A 17,250-nucleotide genomic window follows, 5' to 3' on the forward strand; every position below is an offset into this window, starting at 1 on the left:
TCAAATGATCCAGAGATCTAAAAATATTCCAAATCCGAAGGGTAAACATGTCATCCCATTTTAGTTTGTCTCCCAGGGCTACAAACAGAAAAAACAATAAGTTGATTTCTTTACTGTTGTCACTATTTGAGAGAGGGTTATCATTATTTACTGCCAGGTATAGTGGCTAAGGTTCATACCAATGCCCCAAATCCAATCTAGGAGTTTCTGAGTGAGGATAATCTCCATAACCCTGAAATAATGTTGGGCCTACATTTGCTGAAAGATTGCATCATATTATCTGTAGATTAACATTATTGATATCTAAAAGTGGGGCAGCACGCTGGCACAGTGGTTAACACTGCTGCCTCACAATGCTAGGAACCTGGGTTCAATACTCAGCTTGGGTCACTATCTGTGTGGAGTTTGCACATCCTCCTCATGTCTGTGTGGGTTTCCTCCGGGTGCTCCTGTTTCCTCCCACACTCCAAAGATGTGCACATTAGGTGCATTGGCCATGCTAAATTCTCCTTCGGCGCGCCCGAACAGGTGTCGGAGTGTGGCCATTAGGGGGATTTTCACAGTAACTTCACGGCAGTTTAATGCTTGCGACGAATAAATTAACTTTAACTTTGCCAGGAAATAATAGAATGAATCATAGCCATTATTCCAACTGCAACCAAAGGTACATTCGAGATAAGATGCTGTTTCAGAGGGTGCAGGCTCGATGGGCCGAATGGCCTCCTTCTGAGAGGTAACAGTTCTGTGATTCTGAAGATTTCAAATAATTGAACTTGTATTCAGTGTAATAACAATCAACAGATAACATCAGGATGGAAGCAGACACTGTGTGTGTGTGTGGGGGGGGAAGCAATAACGTCTCATTAAAATCCAGCAGTGTGAAATCAGTGTGGGGACTGAGGGACGGCGAGGAATGTACTGCATTCCTTTCTTGTGTAAATGAGATAAGGATATTGTTCCTGGCCTGAACTGCTGGACGATTGTGATGCACCGCAGGGATTGCCAAGTTCCCTTCCAACCCTCTGCTCGCCTGCCTGTGCGCATCAGTGACTGCCTAAAGATTAGCAGCAGCAAACACAGAGAGAGCTGGACATCAGACTGGGCTTTCTACACACAGAGAGAAAAATCAGCAGCTCGAAGCAATCACTCAAATATACCCACCTAACCCCTGCTTAGGAGCTGAACCATGAGCTTGCTTCCCCCAGCAACAGGATACAAGTCTCAGAACTTGGTTGGATTTGATGTATTTGTGTTGATGTGGTTCCGATGCAAGCTCCCCATCCACAGTAAAAAGTCTGACAACACCAGGTTTAAGTCCAACCGATTTATTTGATGGTAAACTCACAAGCTTTCGAGAGTTTAACCCTTCACAAGGTTAAATTCTTCTTGTGAAGAGTTAAACTCTCGCAAGCTTGTGAGTTTACCATCAAATAAATCGGTTGGACTTAAACCTGGTGTTGTCAGACTTTTTACTGTGTTTACCCCAGTTCAACACTGGCATCTCCACATCATTCCCATCCACTGCAGAGACTGGTGTCTGTCTGGAAGTAACTGGGAGCTTGGGCTGGGAGTTTTGTCTGAGTGAACACTGTGACTGTCCATTGTGGTTGGAGACGCCCACCCCCCCTCCCTCTCCTTTCCCCCCACCCCCCTCCCTCTCTATTTGAAGCTGCCAACTCTTTTCTCTCTCCCCCTCTTGGGTGAGTGCAGCGGACCATCTGGGCAGTGAGTACAATAGGCTTTCCCATAGTAACCACTTACAAAGCGGATTGCTACAGTGGGAACAGATCAAACAAACCCTTCCCTCTGGGTGCAAACCAGAGTTAAAGCTGTCTCGGCTGGAGGGGAGGGGGCAGACTCCGGAGAGTGACTCCAATGCCATGCTGCATCTGACTCGCACTGGCCCGGGGGAGTGTGGACTGTCTGCATGGCCAGCTCCAGCCGCAGTCTCCGGCCGTCACTCTGTGAAAGAAGATGAGCAATGAGAGCCCGGAGGAGGACTGTCTGTCCAGCAAGCTGCTGGAGGATATCAAGAACAGGCTGCTGAGCGCCTTCAGGGCACCCTCTGCTCAGTGCCAGCACCCCGGCTCCTGCACCCTCCGCAGGACCAACCCCCGAGTGGACGAGGAACTCCGCAGAGCCAAAATCGACGGTGCCATCACCTGGCTCCGGACAGAACTGGTGAGAAAAAGCTTCGGTTCTTTAACCCCCACTCCTGATATTGAGCTGATCTTTATAATCAAGGCACCCCCCCCCAGAAATCCTCTCTTCCACCTTCTCCCCTCAGGAAAAAGATACAAAACTCTCAGGTCACTGTATCAAGCGACTCAAGAACCTATCTTTTGAATGGACCTCTCTTGTATTAAGCTGCTCTTTCTCCACACCCCAGCTCTGACTGTCACACTACATTCTGCTTCCTCTCCTATCCTCCCCATGGAGAATCATAGAGTCTACACTGCAGAAAGAGGCCATTTGGCCCATCGGCCCTGAAGGGACAACAATCCCACCCAGGTCCCATTCCCCATAACCCCACATATTTACTCTGCTCACCCCCTTGACACTAAGGGGCAATTTAGCATGGCCAGTCAGCCTAACCTGCACATCTTCTGGGCTGTGGGAAGAAACCGGAGCATCCGGGGAAAACCCATACAGACACGGAGAGAATGTGCAGACTCCGCACAGTGACCCGAGGCCGGAATTGAACTTGGGTCCCAGGTGCTGTGAGGCACTTTGTGTACCCTATGAACAGTATGCTTTGCCTGTATAGCATGCCATAAACAATACTTTTCACTGTTATGCTGATACATGTGACAATGCATCAAATCAAACCTCCATCACCCCAGAACTCAAATTGCCTCCCAATCTCTCTGTTTTGGGCTGTGCTGTGATTCTGTGGTTTGTGCTGGCATCCTGTTACCATTGGAGATGTACCAGCTGTTGAGAGGGCAGAGGTAAATTCTCCCCTCCAGTCCAGCGAGCAACTCCTGCTTCCACACAAAAGTCATAGGGACTGGAAAGGCGAACTCTGTCTCTCTCTCCAAAGCTGCTGCCAGACCTGCCGAGTTTATCCAGCAGTTTCTTTTTCTAATGTCACCCACTCTTATACCAGCTGCAAAGAATCTGAACGATTTTCCTTTAGAATTATTTTTCCCTTCCTAAGTGCACACCCTTTCTCTGGTTTTATTTGTTTTAAATGAGTTGCTTTTTCCTCTAAGTGGATTGAATGTGTTTGCAGATAGCTCGCTGCCTCAGTACCACCTCCCTGAACCCTTCTGCTAAATGGTCAAACTGCTTGTCTGACATCCAGTACTGGGTGAGCAGAAATTTATCCCGAGTAATTATTGAGAAGACTGAAGCTACTGTCTTCACACTACACCACAGCCTCACTGCCTCCTTGTGGACTCGATCCCTGTCCCCTGGCTGTGAGGCTGAAAGAGACTGTTCAAAATCTTGACCCCAACATAAGCATCACTATGATCACCTGTTTCCCCTCCATTAGTATTATCTGACTCTAATCCTGCCTGTGGCTCATCTGCTGCTGAAACCCTCATCCCCTTTGTTCACATACAGACTCCACTATTCCAATGCATTCCTAGCCAGCCTCCCACACTCTGTGCCCCATGAACTTGAGATCATCCAAAACTCTGCTGCCATTGTCCCATTCACACATCATTGGGTGCTCTGACTCCGAGTTAAGCGGCGCCTCAATTTGAAAACTCTCATTTTCGAATCAGTCCATGGCCTTCCCCCTCCCTATCTCTGCAATCTTCTCTAACCCCGCAGTGCTCTGATACATCCACATTCCTGCTTTTTTCAGTCCACAATTGGTAGCTGTATCTCCAGCTGCCAAGACCCAAGCTCTGGAGTCACCCTCCCCTCTAAACATCTCTACTTTCCCACTTTATGATGCTCCTCAAACCCTATCCTTTTGATCAAACTTTCATTCGCCTGCCTGAATACCTCTTATTGGTTTCAAACTTTGCTCATGTAAAGAAACTTGGGGGGTTTATTTTATTGTGTTGAAGCAAAATAAATGTAGGTTGTTGTGACTTGTCTGAGTGCTGATTTGTGTCAGGCGCCCAGGTTCAATTTCCACCTTGGGTGACTGTGTGGAGTTAGCACCTTCTCCCGTGTCTGCGTGGGTTTCCTCCGGGTGCTCCAGTTTCCTCCCACAGTCCGAAGATGTGCGGGTTAGATTGATTGGCCGTGCTAAATTGCCCCCACTGTCCAAAGATTTGTAGGTTAGGTGGATTTGCAGGGTAAATGCAGGGGGTTTACGTGGTGGGCCTTGGTAAGATGCTCTTTCGGAGAGGCAGTGGCCTTTTTCTGTGCTTCTGTGAACGGGTGTTAATGGAGGTTGGCCATCGAGAGTTGGTAATGAGCGTGATAATGTGATTTTTCAAACCAGATCCACAGTAATGGGAAGCCCCAAATCAAGGTAATGCAGGTTTATCCCAAATGAGGTACCAAAGCTTTTAAATATCGATAGCTCTGAATATGCACATGGTCAGAAGTGGCTGTATCATCTCTTTGATTTGCAGCTGGAGATGCGTTCCCAGGATCGGGAGCTGGCAAAAACCTTGCTGGAGTTAAACAGTGAGATTCAGAAACTAAGGAGTGAACAGGAATGGTCCAAGAATCTGGGCAGCAGATCTCCACCAGAGACCCCCGATCTTGAACTTCAAGCTTGTGGACAAGAGGGCGAGGAAGTAGAGCAGGAAATGCTCTTCCCTAAGAGCAGAAAGGAAAGGGATTTCATGTCGAGTTAATGGTCTGAGTTAAATGTGTTTCACACCAAGTTACACTCTGGGTCAAAGAACAATATTATGAAAACCAGACTTTCATCTGATTTTACTTTATTAATAGATGCTGGAGTTGTAGTAATGTTATAACTCATATAAAGAAAGCTGATCGAATTAAAGAGCTTTAGTACATAACTTCTGTGGTATTACAAATGGCTCAAAGATGTTTCAGATTCTGGCACAGACCTTCCCAGACAAAAAGGGAAATGTCGGTGTTATTTGCATCCTGTGCCCCCGGTGTCAGTCTGGCACATTCACTGTGTTTATATTGTTTTGCAATGTCCGTCCTGCAGTATAATTTTAGAGTCATAGAGGTTTACAGCATGGAAACAGGCCCTTCGGCCCAACTTGTCCATGCCACCCTTTTTTTAAAAACCCTATGCTGATCACAATTGCCCGCATTTAGCCCATATCCCTCTATACTCACTGTACCCATGTGACTACCTAAATGCTTTTTAAAAGACAAAATTGTACCCGTCTCTACTAATACCTCTGGCAGCTTGTTCCAGCCACTCACCACCCTCTGCGAGAAAAAATTGCCCCTCTGGATACTTCTGTATCTCTCCCCTCTCACCTTAAACCTGCACCCTCCAGTTTTAGACTCCCCTAACTTTGGGAAAAGATACTGACTGTCTAGCAGATCTGTGCCCCTTATTATTTTATAGATCCCCATAAGAGGTCTAGAAATCCTAACCCTAATGCTAAACCTAACCCCTCAGCCTTCTACGCTCCAGAGGAAAAAACCCCAGTCGATCCAGCCTCTCCTTATAACTCAATCCATCAAGGCCTGGAAGCATCCTAGTAAATTTTTCTGCACTCTTTCTAGTTTAATAATATCCTTTCTGTAACAGGGTGACCAGGATTGCACACAGTATTCCAAATGTGGCCTTACCAATGTCTTGTACAACTTCAACAAGACATCCCAACTCCTGTATTCAGTGCTCTGACCAATGAAACCAAGCATGCCGAATGCCTTCTTCACCACTCTGTCCACCTGTGACTCCACTTTCAAGGAGTTATGAACATGTACCCCTCGATCTCTTTGTCCTGTAACTCTCCCCAGTGCCCCACCAATAACTGAGTAAGTCCTGCCCTGGTTCAGTCTACCAAAATGCATCATCTTGCATTTGTCTAAATTAAACTCTATCTGCCATTTGTCAGTCCACTGGCCCAATGATCAAGATCCCATTGCAAATGGAGATAACCTTTCTCACTTTCCACAATGCCACCGACCTTAGTGACATCTGCAAACTTACGAACCATGCCTCCTATATTCTCATCCAAATGATTCATATAAATGACAAATAACAATGGACTCAGCACTGATCCCTGAGGCAAACCGCTGGTCACAGGCCTCCAGTTTGAAAAACAACTCAATTTTATATCCATTTAGACACCTCACCCAAAACAGTTTAACTATTTTGAACAAGATGAAGAGCCAACTCCTTTAATACAGCATGAAGTGCAAAACTGCTGTTGTTGGAGACAGTATACGGCCACAAAGCACGAGTTTGACAGTGCTTGTCAGTGACATGAGTGTCAACTCGATGCAAAGGTGGATGTTCAGGACTGGGCAGTGCTGTTACTTCACTGTTTTACTGGAAAGAAAACGGTATTAGAACGTGAAAAGTACGAAATGAGAAAACTGCAAACTATTGGTAGAAACTACAGTTTTATTTTGGATTACCCATCCCATCTTACCTCCTGTCTGTAATGAAGCGCTTTTGGTACAGGTCCAGGCTCATGTATACCACCAACAAACAAATGTATCTATCTGTAAAATCTTACATCTGTGTATACTTACTTTAATCCTTTCCACTGTCAATTCTGTGTTTATAATGGAAACTGCCTATGTCAACTTCTCACACTAACAACATCCTCTAAAGATGCTTCTTATGCTTGGTCGAGACTCAAGTAGACGTCAGAGGAGATCAACTAGTATATCGCTAAGAATCTTGAACAGCTTGGTTCATGCTTTATTTTAATCTTCTATATAAACATTTCCAAAGAGAGTAACAACTTGAAAGTATCAGTGTTTACCTATTCCAATTACATGTGAGGATTCAATGACTTGCTTGAAGTGGTGATAGTAGATTGGCAATCTGTTTGATACAGATTTTATAATGACCAGTTGAGAAGGTGTGAACTGGTCCTACTCCATTCAATCTCCTCGGTTGCTCGTGACAAAGATTTAATCAGGAAGTATTTCACTATTTGATCAATGAGCAATATGAAGCCAATCAAACAAGATTTTCTTGAGTCAAAGAAAGAGAAAATGTATCAACCGCTAAATCTGGGAAAGATAATAAAAAGATGATGTGAAGCATTGGGCCCTCATGCAATCACTTGTGCACATACACCCAAATACACACACACATGCGCACACACACACACACATAAACAGGTATCAAATAACGGGATTTAGAGTCGAATAAAAAAGGTAAAAGAATGTACAGTTAAATATTCTTTAATGATCTTTGAGGCATAGAAATGTTCTGGCTGATTTAGGTTAGTTGGTTTCTTGGATGCAGTCAGATGTAGGAGATGTTATTGTGAGATCTCAGTTCACTGGTAGGTTTCTGGTTGCGATGGCTTTTCAAACTGAGTGACATGCTTATTCCAAAAGAGTCAGAGGGAGAGAGAGCCAGCCTTAGCTTCCTTCAAATTGTCCTTACATTAGTCTTCCCTCAATCTTCCCCAATAGGCGTAGACAAAGGTCATAGGTAGAGGAGGGCACTCACAATGTTAAAATGGCGGCGCGGGCTCGTTGGGCCGAAGGGCCTGTTTCCCGTGCTGTGTTGTTCTTTGTTCTTCTGCTGAGGTCTTTCCTGGCACTGCATGACCAGGATTTTCCGGCCACATTTGCCCCAGAACCAGAAAATCCCACCTGAGTTAAACGGGCCAATGCATCGTCCAACCACCCACCCCCACATCCCCTCCCCCTCCACCTTCTATGATTGCTGTGTGGCCGGAACAGAGAGATTCCACCCCCGTGTGTCACTTGCAACATATCCCTCCTGCCTGGCAGCTTTCACCTAAATTGTGTATTTCCAAGAGATTTTGGCCGGGTATGTCTACGGCAGCCATTGTTTCAATATTCCGTACTTCAGATTTTTAATGTCTCTTTCTTGGACAGTTACACAGAAAATAGGGGCAGGAGTAGGCCATTCAGCCCTTTGAGCCTGAACCAACCCTCATTATGATCATGCTGATCATCCAAGGCGGTAACTTGCTCCCACTCACCCCTTATCCTTTGATCTCTTAATCCCCAAGAGCTACATCTAACTCCTGGAAAACATACAATGTATTTTTTATCAACTACTTTTTGTGAATTCCAAAAACTTACCGCTCTCTGGATGAAGAAATTTCTCCTCGTCTCAGTCGTAAATAGTCTACCCCTTCTCCTCAGACTGTGACCTCTGGTTCTGGACTCCCCTGTCCTCAGGAACACTCTGTCTGCTCCTGTTAGAATTTTATAGGTTTCTATCAGATCCCTCCCCATTCTTCTAAACGACAGCGAATATAATCCTAACCGACTCAATTTCACCTCGTAGGTCAGTCCTCTAGTCCCAGGAATCAGTCTGGTAAACCTTCACTGCACTCTCTCTATAACAAGAACATTCTTCCTCAGATAAGGAGACCAAAACTGCACCCAATATTCCAGGTGTGGTCTCATCAAGACCTTGTATAACTGCAGCAAGATATCCCTGCTGCTGTGCTATGAAGTTCAATGTACCAATTGCCTTCTTTACCACCTGATGACCCTGCATGCTTACTTTCAGTGACTGATGTAAGAGGACACCCAGGTCTTGTCGCACATTCCCCTCTCTCACTCTCTAGCCATTCAGATAATAATCTACCCTCCCGTTTTTGCTACCACATTTATCCACATTATGCAGCATTTGCCATGCATTTGCCCACCCACTCAACTTGTTGATGGATATCTGGATTATAGGAAATGTCAGCAAAATAAAAGTGACATACTGCGGATTCCAGCAGATGCTGAAAATCTGAAACAAAACAGGATATGCTGGAAAAAAAATTCAGCAGGTGAGGCAGCATCTGTGCTTGCTCGGAAATAGAGTACGGAGGGATCTTTTAGCATACAGAGGGATCTGGGCGTGCAGATCCACAGTTCTCTGAAGGTGGCAACTCAGGTGGACAAGGTGGTCAGGAATGTGTATGGCATGCTGGTCTTTCGTTGGTAGGACTATTGAGTATAGGAATTGGAAAATCATGTTGCAGCTGTCTAAGACTTTGGTTAGGCCACATTTGGAGTATTGTGTACAATTCTGGTCGCCACACTACCGGAGGGATGTTAATGCATTAGAAAGGACGCAAAAGAGATTTACCAGGATGTCGCCTGATTTGGAGGATATGGACTATGAAGAAAGGTTGAATAAACTTGGATTATTTTCATTGGACCGTCAAGGATGAGGGGGGTGGGGGAGGACCTGACAGAGGTCTACAAAATTATAACAGGATAGAGTGGACAGTCAGAGTCTTTTTCCCAGGGTTGAAGGACCAATTACTCAAGGGCATAAGTTGAGAGTGAGAGGGAAAGTTTATAAGAGATATAAGGGGCAAGTTTTTCCACACAGAGGGTGGTGTTCAAGAGACATCTGGATAGATACATGAATAGACAGGGAATAGTGGGATACGGACCACATAGAGGCAAGAAATTATTAGAGAGGCATCTGTGTCAGCACAGATTTGGTGGGCCAATGGGGCCCGTGCTGTACTGTTCTTTGTTCCAATGACTTGAAATATTAAATCTGTTTCTCTACAGATGTTATAAGAAATCTCACAACACCAGGTTACGGTCCAACATGTTTATTTGTAGCAAATGCCACTAGCTTTGGAACTCCTTCATCAGTGGGTTGGGAGCTCTGATCACAAACAGGGCATGTAAAGACAAATTCAATTTACATGAATAATGATTGGAATGTGAGTCTTTACAGCTAATCGAGTCTTAAAGGTACAGACAATGTGAGTGGAGAGGGCGTTAAGCGCAGGTTAAAAAGATGTGTATTGGTTCCAGGCAGGAAAGTGAGTGAGATTTTGCAAGCCCAGGCAAGTTGTGGGGGTACAGATAGTGTGACATGAACCTGGTTGTTTGAAGGCAAGAAGTGGGAGTGTGGGGTTGGCCTTGGCACTTCTTGCCTTCAAACAACTGCACAACCTCAAACAGACCATTGTTCACAGCAAACCATCCAGCCTTCAGGAGAACAGTGACCACGACACCACACAACCCTGCCACAGCAACCTCTGTAAGACATGCCGGATCATCGACACGGATGCCATCATCTCACTTGAGAACACCATCCACCAGGTACACGGCACATACTCTTGCAACTCGGCCAACATTGTCTACCTGATACGCTGCAGGAAAGGATGTCCTGAGGCTTGGTACATTGGAGAGACCATGCAGATGGTCTCTGCATGAGCAGAGACCACGATGAATGAATACCTGTTCGACAATTACCAGGCACAACTGTTCTCTTCCTGTTTGGGAACACTTCAGTGGTCACGGGCATTCAGCTTCTGATCTTTGGGTAAGCGTTCTCCAAGGCGGCCTTCGCGACACACGACAGCGCAGAGTCACTGAGCAGAGACTGATAGCCAAGTTCCACACACATGACGACAGCCTCAACTGGGGTCTTGGGTTCATGTCACACTATCTGTAAGCCCCACTGGACTTGCAAAATCTCACTTACTTTCCTGTCTGGAAACAATACACATCTTTTTAACCTGTGTTTAATTCTCTCTCCACTTACATTATCTGTACCTTTAAAACATGATTAGTTGTAAAGACTCATGTTCCAATCATTATTCATGTAAATTGAGTTTGTGTTACCCTGTTTTTGATCAAAACTCCCACCCACCTGACGAAAGAGCAGCCAGATCTGAAAGCTAGTGGAGCTTGCTACAAATAAACCTGTTGGACCTTAAGCTGGTGTTGTGAGACTTCTTACTGTGTTTACCCCAGTCCAACACCAGCATCTCCACATCATCCCTACAGATGTTACCAGGTATGCTGAGCTTTGTGAGTGTTTTTGTTTTATTATAGGAAATATCTCTCTCTTCACGTGCCCCTGAAGGTGATTTGTTGATTTCTCAACTTCACCTTGGAATCTGGTCTGTAAGCAGTTTGCTCTGTCTGTGTTCAAATTATCTGGCCAGAATGTTTACAATGGCTTCTCTTGCTGCTCCCACACCAATCTCTGAGTTGTTGTGTGAACCTTAGATCCCATCGGACTGGATCGGACAATACATCAAATATAGAGAAGTCGATGTTTGTCTGCATTTCTTGAATCTAATTCGAGTTCCATCGTTAATAAAGCCTGCAGGCTTTGCTTCGGTGTTATTTTGCATTCAGTCACTGAATCTGCTAGGTCAGCACATACCTGAATGGACCATCAGACAAAACAGATTGGAAAGCATCCCTTCAAAGTATCTATGAAACCTGCCACTCACTAAACCTTGACTAATTATCTTGCAGTGATATTAGAAGTGGTTTAATCTGTTTATAGAGTATGCCCAGGCTGCTTTGTCAGTGACATGTTTAAGGGATAGCATTTCTCCTTAAGGATGCTCTGTTTGCTGATGTGTGACGGAGTGGCTAAGAAAGGATTGGAGAGGAGATCACAGGATCTTGAGAGAAAGATGTCCATTGACAAGTCACGTTCTGAATCTGTGTCAATGAATTTGCTGCATTCTACTTTGAGCTCCTGGATACCAGCACGAAGCTTCAGCAATTGTTTGATTGGCCGAAAGAACATATTTCCATTTGTAAAGAAGAATTTGAGAAGTAGCTGAAGCCATTGACAAAAGACTCTTTATCCCTCAATGTACATGCAAGTTTTGCTAAGTTGCTTCAAACATAAAACTGGTAACTTGGAAATACATAATAGACAAATTTCTTCAGCTGGATGAGCCCTGTTTCTGGCAGCAGTCAAAGTGGGCCAGTCTGTTCTGGGATGTTCTGTATGTTCAGTCTGTTCTGGGATGGTCTCTTTCATGAACAAATCAAGGATTTTTTAGGTCAATGCTTGGAACAGGAGGCGCACTCACGTTGTGCGGTCACTCACAATTCATAATTTTCATACCAGCCAATTTATAGCTTTGAGTCAAAGTTTTGTAGTTTGGCATATCAATACCAAACTGTAACGTTAAAAACAGACCCACCTTTAACACTTTGTCCTGCCCCCAGGAACCCTGCAGCTGGGGAGAAAATACTGAGGGTCAGGTCACATTACCATGGTTTTTAGGCATTACTGCTGTCTAAATGTGCACATTGCAAAATGTGACATGGGGCAGGGAATACTGCCTCGGCTGGGCCTGGACTTACTGCAGGTATAAGAGATCCTGGGAAACCTTCAGGCCATATAAAAGAGCTGGACATTCAGTAAACTGAACCTCCAAGGAAAAGAAAACAGTTCTTCGCAATTTTATTATCTCCTGGATGACAATCACTCGCATTGCTTCACTAAAGGCAACGCTGTTCATACGAGAACCTGGAAATTGAGGGATTGATATCAGTTCTGAATGAGCTTCTCAACACCAATAGCCAAGATCACAAAACTAAACTCACAAACTGGCCTTTACTGGACCTCTCTGGGTCTATCACCAATGGGACTGGTGGGTGTCTATATGGCTCATAATTGTTACATATTTAAGTAGTTCATGATTGTTGTAAGTGTTGGGTAGTGCGATTTGATGGTGATGTCATTAAGATGTTGTACAGGCTGTTATTTTGTTTCAATTTCTGTTCTGTGTAGAGAACATCTCTTTCAATAAACCTGTTGTATGTTACTTTGAATCTACATGTGCAAACCATATCTTTTTCATTTTGGTTAAAACTCACAACCCTTAACATTGGTCGGACATTATAATACTCTCACTAATTCAAATGTAAAATGGTATTTGGGTTCTATATGCAACATAGCATTGCAGTTTGCATATTAAAAGTGGCCTACCACCTGAAATGGGCAGATCTTTTGGACAACTGGCAAACGTTTACTTTAAAAATGGAACAAGCCTGATCGGTAATGGGGCATAACTGTTACTGACCACATTTTGAGCTTTACAATCCGTTAATGTCAGGCAAAGCTGAAAGAAAGAGAATAAACTGACTGTCACTGTATACAAAAGGATGCGAAAGTACCATCCCCTCATTTTGCAACTTTTTTGCTTTTTTGCCTCTCAAAAGGTTGCTTCAGAAGGTTAGAGGGCACGGATTTGAGGGTAGGGTGTTAGTGTGGATTGAGGATTGGTTGTCTAATAGGAGGCAGAGAGTTGGTATCAACGGGTGCTATTCTGATTGGCGGTTGGTGACTAGTGGAGTGCCGCAGGGATCGGTGCTGGGGCCTCAATTATTTACCATTTATATAGATGACCTGGAGGAGGGGGCTGAGTGTAGGGTGACGAAATTTGCTGATTCCACAAAGATGAGTGGAAAAGTAAATTGTGCGGAGGGTGTGGAAAGTCTGCAGAGGGATCTAGATAGGCTGAGCGAGTGGGCGAGGACCTGGCAGATGGAGTACAATGTTAGCAAGTGTGAGGTTATCCACTTTGGCAGAAATAATACTAGGAGGGATTACTATTTAAAGGGCGAAAAGCTGCAGCATGCTACGGTGCAGAGGGACCTGGGGGTCCTTGTGCACGAGTCGCAAAAACCCAGTCTGCAGGTGCAGCAGGTGATCAAGAAGGCGAATGGGATGCCGGCCTTTATAGCGAGGGGGATAGAATATAAAAGCAGGGAGGTCTTGCTGCAACTGTACAGGGCACTGGTGAGGCCGCAGCTGGAGCACTGTGTGCAGTTTTGGTCGCCGCACTTGCGCAAGGATATTTTGGCCTTGGAGGGAGTGCAGAGGAGGTTCACTAGGCTGATACCGGAGATGAGAGGGTTGGACTATGAAGAGAGACTAAATAGACCGGGTCTGTACTCGTTGGAGTTTAGAAGGATGAGGGGGGATCTTATAGAGACGTATAAGATAATGAAGGGGATGGATAGGTAGAGGTAGAGAGATTCTTCCCGCTCAGAAAGAACAGCAGGACGAGAGGGCACAGCCTCAAAATAAGGGGGGCGCAGTTTAGATCAGAGTTGAGGAGGAACTTCTTCACTCAAAGGGTGGTGAATCTCTGGAATTCTCTGCCCGTTGAAGTGGTGGAGGCTACCTTGCTAAATATATTTAAGTCACGGGTAGATAGGTTTCTGATAGACAGGGGAATTAAGGGTTATGGGGAGAAAGCGGGAAAGTGGAACTGATCCACTTCAGATCAGCCATGATCTTATTGAATGGTGGGACAGGCTCGAAGGGCTAGATGGCCGACTCCTGCTCCTATTTCTTATGTTCTTATGTTCTTAGATGCGCACTCTTTTCCCTATATGATACACTCTTATTCCCACCTTGGTGCCCAGTTAACATTGGGCAAAAGTATCTGCACATTTAAGAACACAGAGACCTCACCCTCCAATTGCCACGGATGCCAAACGCACATCTATGTTGAAGTTCAGTGGCACATGGTGAAATTGTTTTAAAGATCTGCAAAATAGTTTTAAACCTCTCCAAAAAGACTTACAAGATAATGAATGGGATGGATAGGGTAGAGGTAGAGAGATTCTTCCCGCTCAGAAAGGACAGCAGGACTAGAGGGCACAGCCTCAAGATAAGGGGGGGGCAGTTTAGATCAGAGTTGAGGAGGAACTTCTTCAGTCAAAGGGTGGTGAATCTCTGGAATTCTCTGCCCGTTGAAGTGGTGGAGGCTACCTCACTGAATATATTTAAGTCACGGGTAGATAGGTTTCTGATAGACAGGGGAATTAAGGGTTATGGGGAGAAAGCGGGGAAGTGGAACTGATCCACTTCAGATCAGCCATGATCTTATTGAATGGCGGGGCAGGCTCGAAGGGCTCGATGGCCGACTCCTGCTCCTATTTCTTATGTTCACTTGTTCCCTGTGGAAACTTTTCACATAATGAAGTTTGAGATGAAGGTTACTTTTAAAGACAGTCTCTCTCTGCTCAGGAATATCAGTTCCAATAATAATGTGATGAATGATAAATTGGTAATAAACACGAGAGTAAAATTCCTTCAATGGAAGTCACAGAGAAAGAGCAGAAATGGCCTTATTCCTACAGTTCCTGCTAATTTCCAGCGAATTTTCAACTGAGGAAAATAAGTTAAATCTGCAGTAAGTCTCTGACTCTTTAGGTTTTGAAATGCAATCATTCGTACATGTCCATTCAGCTTGCTGTAGTCATGTGACCTCTAAATGAGGGACTTCCTGCAGGCAGCCATCTTTCATTCAGTTCAACCAAGACTTTACACCAGAAGGCCTCATCTTTGACCTCGTAACGTGGTGTTAGATGTGGCGCTAAGATTGAATTTTTTAAAAGCTGGTAAAACTAATGAGAAGTCACAGCTAATAAACAGGAACACAGAAATATTCAGAGCTGCTAAAAGCTGCCGACAAAAACCACTGGAAAGGAAAAGCAAACACAAACAAAGGCTACAGGAAAATCAGTGGGTGAGTGTCACCATGGCTGCAAATTCACCTCTCTCCACTCCTGTCAAAATAAAAGGTGACATGTGAAAGATATGGCAGATTTTCCACTTGCAATGGCAAAACCATGAGATTGTAACAGACTTAATTAACAAGCCAGAGCTGATAAGAGGAGCAATACTGTTGACGCTGCTGCAAATTGTATTCCGATCAAAATCTCTCTGAAGAAGAGGAAAAAAAATGACAACACGGATTTTGAAACCTTGAAGGCTGACTTTGAGCACCAAGAGTTGTAACTTAGGTATTCTATGTATTCAACACTAGAACCCGAGGTGAAAAAGAATCAATTGATCAGTACATGACTGCAATTACACAGCTCACAGAATCCTGTGAATCTGAGCAACTAAAAGATGGTTTCATGAAGATAAGATTGCCCTAGGCATAAAAGATCCTGAAATGAGAGCCAGTCTATTGAGAGGTGAGAAACTTACTCCCAAGAAAGCAATAGATATGTGCAGAACCGCAGCACCAGCTACATGTATATGTACCTGTATATGTCGTGTAGAATAGACCAGGAGATACGCTACACTGATAAGCCAGACTGAAAGAGCCGAACATTCACCAGCAAAGGACAGAATTCAAATAATTTGGAGCACATCATAGAATGAAAAAGGAGGATTGTCCAGCATGAGGAAAATACTGTTTTAACAGCAAGAAGCCAAATCATTTGTGCGCAAGCGCTTGGCTAGGAAGAAGCAAAACAGACAGCCGCTGGAGAGGTATAAGCCAAAGGTTCTGATGAATCATTACATACTGTACAACAGGCTGGTTCCATCAATCTATAGGTGAGAAATGTTTGTGTCTATTAGAATAATGACATTTGAAAGAGAGCATCAAGTGAACAAAAGGTCTCGGATCGACATTGGTATGATGGAGGCATGGTAGCACAGTGGTTAGCACTACTGCTTCACAGCTCTAGGGTCCTGGGTTCGATTCCCAGCTCGGGTCACTATCTGTTTGGAGTTTGCACATTCTCCTCGTGTCTGCATGGGTTTCCTCCAGGTTCCCCAGTTTCCTCCCATAGTCCAAAGATGTGTGGGTTAGGTTGATTGGCCATGCTAAGAAATTGCCCCTTAGTGTCCAGGGATGCGTAGGATAGAGGGATTAGTGGGTATAATACATAGAGATATGGGGGTAGGGCCTGGGTGAGATTGTGTTCGGTACAGATTTGATGGGCCGAAGGGCCTCTTTCTGCACTGTAGGGTTCTATGATCTATGATATGTAACATCGTGACCTTCACTGACCTGTGCTAAATGGCACAATACTGTCATCCAAAAATGAAACCCTCATGAAAGTAAGGTGGAGGCTATATGACAACATCATACTCGTACAACACCATACTCATACTCATACTAATACTCAATTAGTTTGAGAGTGTGTGGGTGGGGTTTTTCAGAGACTAAGTATTGCCAAAAACTTTAGCTAATACAAAGACTTGTGACACAGCAGTATCCCGATGAAAGACATTCTTTATTGACAAACATACGAAGGGAGGCGACATCAGGCAGTCACTTGCCTCTCTGAAGTTACACCCCATTCACCAACATAATTATACATTTCCAAAACCACTTTTCCCACCTGGCTCATCCTTATCAGATATAAATCAATCATTTTTGGCCCAAGTCATTCATTGTTAATGTGTACTTTAGCCAACTGCATCCTGTGCTCTGACATCATGGGACATCATGTGGGCAGCATGGTGGCACAGTGGTTAGCACTGCTGCCTCACAGCTCCAGGGACCCCTGTTCAATTCCAGTCTTGGGTCACTGTCTGTGTAGAGTTTGCACATTTCCCCATGTCTGCATGGGTTTCCTCCAGGTGTTCGGGTTTCCTCCCACAGTCTGAAGATGTGTGGGTTTGGTGATTGGCCATACTAA

The 17,250-nt window shown here is 44.6% G+C and overlaps 1 protein-coding gene across 1 annotated transcript; it reads left to right on the top strand.

Annotated features, from left to right (window-relative positions):
• Window positions 1-1,901: 1,901 nt before the first annotated feature.
• aard (alanine and arginine rich domain containing protein) lies at window positions 1,902-5,641 on the top strand. Its single transcript, XM_080183626.1, has 2 exons — window positions 1,902-2,181; window positions 4,542-5,641. Exons 1-2 carry the CDS (start codon window positions 1,975-1,977, stop codon window positions 4,767-4,769), a joined length of 435 nt encoding a protein of 144 aa, XP_080039752.1. The 5' UTR covers window positions 1,902-1,974; the 3' UTR covers window positions 4,770-5,641.
• The last annotated feature ends 11,609 nt before the right edge of the window (window positions 5,642-17,250 follow it).

Source organism: Carcharhinus amblyrhynchos, unplaced genomic scaffold (assembly GCF_965287045.1).
Source record: "Carcharhinus amblyrhynchos unplaced genomic scaffold, sCarAmb.v2.hapA chromosome_353, whole genome shotgun sequence".
Taxonomy (NCBI): domain Eukaryota; kingdom Metazoa; phylum Chordata; class Chondrichthyes; order Carcharhiniformes; family Carcharhinidae; genus Carcharhinus; species Carcharhinus amblyrhynchos.